General features: G+C 42.8%; 1 protein-coding gene across 1 annotated transcript; it reads right to left on the bottom strand.

The window, feature by feature from the left end:
- Positions 1-4,535: 4,535 nt before the first annotated feature.
- Positions 4,536-4,721, bottom strand: LOC107973728 (small ribosomal subunit protein uS14-like). Its single transcript, XM_054679256.1, has one exon. It carries the CDS (start codon positions 4,719-4,721, stop codon positions 4,551-4,553), a length of 171 nt encoding a protein of 56 aa, XP_054535231.1. The 3' UTR covers positions 4,536-4,550.
- Positions 4,722-8,195: the final 3,474 nt, after the last annotated feature.

The raw sequence follows: 8,195 nt of genomic DNA, 5'->3' as shown, positions 1-8,195 counted from the left end.
AAGGCCTGCAGACTGATCACATTTCAGTTCCTTTTCAGTCTTTTGAGAGAGGTGTTATTATCCCCACTGCTCAAATGAGGAAAGTGAGACACAGCCAGGATTCCAGCTGTTTCCTTAATGCCAAGGCCATCCTCTGATTATCACACCTTGACACCTCAAGGTTGGAGTCTTTTGAGACTTACAATAGAATGCTCCTTTTTTTTTTTTTTTTTTTTTTTTGAGACGGAGTTTTGTTCTCATTGCCCAGCCTGGAGCACAACGGTGTGATCTCAGCTCACTGCAACCTCTGCCTCCTGGGTTCAAGCGATTCTCCTGCCTTAGCCTCCCATGTAGCTGGGATTACAGGCATGCACCACCATGCCTGGCTAATTATGTATTTTTAGTAGAGACAGGATTTCACCATGTTGGTCAGGCTAGTTTCGAACTCCTGACCTCAAGTGATCCACCTGCCTCAGCCTCCCAAAGGGCTGGCATTACAGGTGTGAGCCACCGTGCCCAGCCTGGTCCATTATTTTAATAACTATTTACTAGATGTCTGCTGTATGGTTCATGGACTTAGAGGATTTTAGAGCTGGAAGGTGTCTTAGAGAACACCAAATATAATCCCCTTATTATATATATAATATTATTTTTATTTATTTATTTATTTTTGAGACAAAGTCTCACTCTGTCGCCCAGGCTGAAGTCCAGTGATGCGATCTCGGCTCACTGCAACCTCCACGTCCTGGATTCAATCAATTCTCATGCCTCAGCCTTCTGAGTAGCTGGGACTAGACAAAGTTTCATTCTTGTCACCCAGGCTGGTGCAATGGTGCGATCTCAGCTCACTGCAACCTCCGCCTCTGGGGTTCAAGCAATTCTCCTCAGCCTTCTGAGTAGCTGGGATTACAGGCACCTGCCACTACACTAATTTTTGTATTTTTAGTAGAGATGGGGCACCTGCTACTACACTAATTTTAGTAGGGACAGGCACCTGCCACTACACTAACTTTTGTATTTTTAGTAGAGACAGGGTGTGGGGCAGGGGTGGGGTTCACTATGTTGGCCAGGCTGGTCTCAAACTCCTGACCTCAGGTGATCCACCTCAGCCTCCCAAAGTCTGGGATTACAGGCATGAGCCACTGCACCCGGCCAAATCCCCTTACTTTATAATGAGGAAGCTGACAACTTGATGGGATCTGTAACAGTGCAGTGAGGGATCTGCAACAGTGCAGTGAACACATGTATGATATAATCATGCTCGGCAGAGATTTTTTTCTAATTGATTTTGTAATAGTATTTTTAAAAATATTAAAGCAATACAAGCTCAGTGTTAAAAAAATGAAAAACTAAATAAAACCAGAAATTAAAAATAACCCATAATACATATTCCAAAAATGCTAACATGGTTTTAGATTTGATTTGCTTGTTCCTCATTTTAGGCCTTGCTAAGCAGATGTATTTATTAGGTGAATGGTCATATATTTATACATAGACACACTTATATACATACAAAATTAGTTATTATATTCTTTATAAAATATAGTGTTTTTTACTACATATTGTGAATATTTTGTTTCATTAAAATTCTCCATAAATATTCTTTTTTTTTGTATTTTTTTTTTTGAGACGGCGCTTCACTGTGTCTCCCAGGCTGGAATGCAGTGATGTGATCTCGGCTCACTACAACCTCCGCCTCCTGGGTTCAAGCGATTCTCCTGCCTTGGCCTCCTTGTTAGCTGGGACTACAGGCCCACGCCACCACGCCTGACTAATTTTTGTATTTTTAGTAGAGACGGGTTTTCACCATGTTGGCCAGTCTGATCTCGAACTCCTGACCTTAAGTGATCCCTCCACCTTGGCTTCCCAAAGTTCTGGGATTACAGGCATGAGCCACTGTGCCCGGCCTGTATAAATATTCTTCAGTGATTAAAATAACTATAATCAGTGAGTAATACTTTCTCACTGGTTATAAAATTTTTTAATATAATTCCAAAATAAAAACTACCTATTATCCCATCACCAAGAAATAACTATCATTAACACCTTGACTTGGCAAGGGGTGGGGCATTTCTTTTAGTTCTGTTTGTGCGTATGTATATAATTGAGACAAATGGAATAGATGTTTTAAATTCTTGATACATTTTTGCCAAATTGTTTTTGAGAAAGTTTGTTCTGATTTAAACTCACAGCATCAGTGAATGAAAATGTTTATCTCGTGATAGTCTCACCAACAATGTTTTTAAAATTTTTGCTAATTTGATAGTGGGAAAATGGTTGTGAATGTGAACTTATAAAAAATATATATCGGTTGTTATGAAAATTATTGCTTCCTGCTGAGTGCGGTGGCTCACGCCTGTAATCCCAGCACTTTGGGAGGCCGAGGCCTCAATCACGAGGTCAGGAGATCAAGACCATCCTGGCTAACATGGTGAAACCCTGTCTCTACTAAAAATACAAAAAATTAGCCGGGGGTGGTGGCAGGCGCCTGTAGTCCCAGCTACTCGGGAGGCTAAAGCAGGAGAATGGCGTGAACCCAGGAGGTGGAGCTTGCAGTGAGCTGAGATTGCGCCACTGCACTCCAGCCTGGTGACACAGTGAGACTCCATCTCAAAAAAAAAAAAAAAAAGAAAGAAAGAAAGAAAGAAAATTATTGCTTCCTTATAATTATTTTATGGAACAAATAAAATTAAGCATATAATATTAAGAAGTCTAGATATCTAAGTTCTAGTTTATATCATGCATGGCTTAAAAACAGTTTTGTAAGACTGAATTATATTAAATGGAATCAAAAGAATAAGAATAAGTAAAGGCAAGTCATAGAGCCTCAAGTAAGACTTCTGTAGAAGATGTGAAGCCACCATCTCTCTTGTAAGCTATTTGCTAATTTGTCTGTTTATTTCCTACTGTGTTCCAAAAAGGGAACAACTAATATTAATAGATTGATGTATATAGCACAATGCAAAGCAGTCAGATCCCACCTGCAACTAGAATTTCTCAAATACTCTACTTGGGTATGTTTTGAAACCTCAACTGATTTGGAGGAATACACACGAAAGGCATAATTCCCAGAATGCTAGAATTACAGAGCAACTTCAGAAAAAGTTTAATTACTACCTTCCTAAGGTGTCCCAATGCTGCTGTATGTACTCCTCCTGTTACTTTGCACCTAAAATTTTAAAAATAAATATTTATACCTGTAAAATTCCTAGTATGGATCGTACACCACTGTTGACCTTAATACTGTGACTGCACTGTCTGCTGAAGGAAAAGGAAATCATATTTGTGGAATATACAGTGTTTGGTTTTGGTATTTAGAGTTCCCAGGCCTGATAGGATTCCCTTTCCATACCTGAGAGGAGGCACAGATGGTTTGTGATGTTGGTGTGTAAGGCTACCGCTGGGATCTCTAGATAAATACATGAGACAATCTGGGGAGTAGAGCAAGAGTGTAGTGGAAATGTTTGGATTGGATTTAATAAACATTAAGACACATGGGAACAAATGCAAAATTCTGGACTCTGTTATAGCCCATGAATGCAATTTGATGCTGTCATTAGTGTTGCCCTCTGCAAAATGAAGTCTTTTCTGACTGAATGTATTTTCTGGTCTGGGGCCATTACTTGTCAACAATTAATGCTGTAATTGTTCTTGGGCCTTTGCGTTAAAAATGCATGATGATCTGGCTGGACATGGTGGCTCACACCTGTAATCCCAGCACTTTGGGAGGCCGAGGCAGGTGGATCACCTGAGGTCAGGAGTTCGAGACCTCCAGGCCCAGCCTGGCCAACACGGTGAAATCTTGTCTCTACTAAAAATAAAAAATTAGCTGGGTATGGTGGCATGCGCCTGTAGTCCCAGCTACTCGGGAGGCTGAGGCAGGAGAATTGCTTGAACCCAAAAGGCGGAGGTTCAGTGAGCCGAGATCGTGCCACTGCACTCCAACCTGGGCGACAGAGTGAGACTCCGTCTCAAAACAATTTTGGAAAAAGCATGATGATCATGATAATGGAGGAATGGAATTAAAACTCTTTCCCTGTGTAGTCCCGGCTACTCAGGAGGCTGAGGCAGGAGAATGGCGTGAACCCAGGAGGCGGAGCTTGCAGTGAGCCGAGATCGCACCACTGCACTCCAGCCTGGGCGACAGAGCAAGACTCCGTGTCAAAAAAAACAAAACAAAACAAAAAAACCTCTCCCTGACATTGAAGGCCTTAGATAGCAGGGATCTAACCCACGTTTAAAACTTAATCTCTCCCCTATGCAAAACTTTGTGAGGAAAAGTAGTTACTCAACATTCTGTCTCCACCACTATTGCTTTATTAGTGCTCATTGCTCCTTCTGGAATGCTGCTCTTACTAAGGCTGTCTGGCAGTTCTGTCAAGGATCATTTCAAATGCTACTTCCTCCATGATACACCTCTTCTATGAACTCTTTTCTACTCTGATGAAGTTTCTTTTCTCTTTTTTTTTAATTAAAGAGTTTTTAAAAATAAATGTTTATTTTATGTACAAAAAAGTATCATGGTTTTTCATTGGGTAGATGCCTTGGATTATCCTTTGAAGGAAGATCATTTAGTTCAACTTAATGAAACCGATATCCTTCGCATACTGACGGAAACACTGGCTGCACTTATTGAGGCCGTATTTCCGGATCAGACCGTGCTGGTTTGAACAGACGCGACAAGAGCGAGAACCCCGGCCAAATTTTCGCGGGCGTCTCCAGTACAGTTCTTGGTGACCCATCTTGCTCTCAGGAGTTTAACAAGGTAAAAGTAAAAAAAAAAATTTTTTTTTTTTTGGAGGCAGAGTTTCGCTCTTGTCGCCCAGGCTGGAGTGCAGTAGCGCGATCTTGGCTCACCATAACCTCTGCCTCCCGGGTTCAAGCCATTCTCCTGCCTCAGCCTCCCGAGTAGCTGGGATTACAGGCATGCGCCACCACACCTGGCTAATTTTGTATTTTCAGTTGAGACAGGGTTTCTCCATGTTGGTCAGGCTTGTCTCGAACCCCCAACCTCAGGTGATCAGCCCACCTTGGCCTCCCAAAGTGCTAGGATTACAGGCGTGAGCCACTGCGCCTGGCCAAGATTTTTTTTTTAAGATCGGTTTTAGGTTCACAGCAACATGGAGAGGAAGGTAAACAGATACCTCATATACTTGTCCCCACAGATGCATAACCTTTACCATTATCAACATCCTGCACCAGAGGGGTGCACTCGTTACAACGGATGACGCCATACTGACACATCATATCCCCCAAAGCCCATAGTTTATATTAGTGCTCTCGGTGTTATTCATCCTACGGGTTTGCACAAATGTATAGTGAAATGTATCCACCATGACAGTATCATGCAGAGTATTTTCACTGCACTAACCCCAGGCTCCAACCCTTAGCAACCACTGATATTTTTACTGTCTCCATAGTTTTGCCTTTTCCAAAATGTCATGCAGTAAGCAGCCTTTTTTGGATCGGATTCTTTCGCTTAGTAATTTGCATTTAAGTTTTCTTCATAACTTTTTTTTTGAGACAGCCTCACTTTGTTGCCCAGACTGCAGTGCAGTGATGCGATCTCGGCTCACTGCAACCTCCGCCTCCTGTTTTCCAGCGATTCTTTGCCTCAGCCGCTTGAGTAGCTGGGTTTACAGGCATATGCCACCAAACCTGGCTAATTTTGTATTTTTAGTAGAGATAGAGTTTCACCATGTTGCCCAGGCTGGTCTCCAATTTCTGGCCTCAAGTGATCCACCCGCCTCGGCCTCCCAAAGTGTTGAGGTTACAAGCGTGAGCCACTGTTCCTGGCCGCTTCATAACTTTTTATGGCTTGAGAGCTCTTTCTTTTTTCTTTTCCTTCCCTTCTCTCCCTGCCTCCCCTCTCCCTCCCTCTCTGCCTCCTTTCCCAGCTCCTCTCTGCCTCCATCCTCCCTCCCTCCTCCCCTCCCCTCCCCTCCCCTTCTCTTCCCTTTCCTCCTTCTTTTCTTGTTTTTTGAGGCAGGGTCTTGCTCTGTCACCCAGGCTGGAGTGCAGTGGTGTGGTCATGGCTCACTGCAGCCTCAACTTCCTGGAGTCAAGTTATCCTCCCATCTCAGCCTCCCAAGTAGCTGAGACTACAGGCATGCACCACCATGCCTAGCTAATTTTTAAATTTTTTGTAGAGACGAGGTCTCACTATGTTGCCTGAGCTCAAGTGATTGTCCCACCTCAGCCTCCGAAAGTGCCAGGATCACAGGTGTGAGCCACCATTCCCCACCCTGGACATAAGTTTTTAACTCCTTTGGGTAGACACCAAGGAGCATGATTGCTGGATCATGTGGTAAAAGTATGTTTAGTTTTGTAAGAAACTCCCAAATGGTCTTCCAAACTAGTTGCACCATTTTTGCATTCCCACCAGCAACAGTTCCTGTTGCTCTATGTCCTCACCAGCATTTGTTGTCAGTGTTCTGAATTCTGGTCACTCTAATAGGTGTGAGGTGGTGTCTGTTTTAATTTGCTTTCCCTTGATGACATATGATGTGGAGTATTTCGTCATATACTTATTTGCCATCTACATCCTGTTTGGTGAGGCGTCTGTTAAGGTGTTTGGCCAATTTTTAAATCAAGTTGTTTTTTTTCTTATTGTTGAATTTTAAGAATTCTTTGGTCTGGGTGCAGTGACTCATGCCTGTAATCCCAGCACTTTGGGAGGCCGAGGTGGGTGGATCACCTGACATCAAGAGTTCAAGACCAGCCTGGCCAACATGGCGAAACCCCATCTCTACTAAAAATACAAAAATTATCCAGGCGTGGTGACGTGTGCCTGTAATCTCAGTTACTCGGGAGGCTGAGGCAGGAGAATCACCTGAACCCAGGAGGCAGAGGTTGCAGTGAGCCGAGATCATGCCACTACATACCAGTTTGGCAACAGAGCAGGACTCCATCTCAAAAAAAAAAAATTCTTTGTATCTTAGGTAATAATCTTAATATATCTTTTGAAGATATTTTGTCCTAGTCTGTGGCTTACCTTCTCATTCTCTTGACATATTCTTTCACAGAGCAGAAGTTTTTAATTTGAATGAAGTCCAGCTTATTTATTATTTCTTTCATGGATCATGCCTTTGATGTTGTATTTAAAAAGTCATCACCATACCTAAGCGTATCTAGGTTTTTCTCCTATATTTTCTTCTAGGAGTTTGTTTGTTTGTTTTTGGAGTTGGAGTCTTGCTTTGTCACCCAGGCTGGGGTGCAGTGGCGCTATCTTGGCTCACTGCAAGCTCTGCCTCCTGGGTTCACGCCATTCTCCTGCCTCAGCCTCCTGAGTAGCTGGGACTACAGGTGCCTGCCACCATGCCCCGCTAATTTTTTTTTTGTATTTTTAGTAGATATGGGGTTTCACCGTGTTAGCTAGGATGGTCTCAATCTCCTGAACTCGTGATCTGCCCACCTCCGCCTCCCAAAGTGCTGGGATTACAGGCGTGAGCCACCGCGCCCGGCCTAATTTTGTATTTTTAATAGAGACAGGGTTTCTCCATGTTGGTCAGGCTGATCTCGAACTCCCGACCTCAGGTGATCTGCCCTCCTCGGCCTCCCAGAGTGCTGGGATTACAGGCATGAGCCACCGTACCCGGCCTGAAATCTGATGTTTTATTCCTACAGAGCTAGAGCCATTTCCCTGACTATTACAACTTGGTATCCTTTTAGTGCTTGGCTCGTTTCATTTCATATGGCAGGTGCTCAAAAAGTATTTATTAAAATGAACTGAAAAATCAGAGACAAACCCAAAGAAAATATAAATTAGGTTATACTATTAAAACATAGTTTGAGATGTCTGATGACACAAAAATACTCTCTCAACCCTATTTTTCATTGAGAAAAATGCCTCTTCCCCCAAGTCATTTGTTTTATAGGTTAAGTGCTTACACTTTGAGATCAGTTGTCACTTGGTTCTTGGCAAAGAGAAAATAAGATGTTTTGAGAATTGACGGTCATTCTGGTTGAATACGGATGCCAAGTTTTCTTCTGGGTATAAGAGCCAGATGGCATAACTGTGAACAGGTAACAGCAGGATGAAAGCTATCCCTCTTTGATTGCCAGATACTTGGGTCAGATTTTCAGCTGATACATAATTAGTGGACAGGGGCCCTTGGCCAATAGCACATCCATTCACATTTCAATTAGAGGTGCATGGTAAGGGGATGATATTATTATTGCTGGTATTATTTCTGCAGTTGAGCTAAGTACTAAAA

Source organism: Pan troglodytes, chromosome 13 (assembly GCF_028858775.2).
Source record: "Pan troglodytes isolate AG18354 chromosome 13, NHGRI_mPanTro3-v2.0_pri, whole genome shotgun sequence".
NCBI lineage: Eukaryota > Metazoa > Chordata > Mammalia > Primates > Hominidae > Pan > Pan troglodytes.
This window is presented reverse-complemented; position numbering and strand designations above follow the sequence as displayed.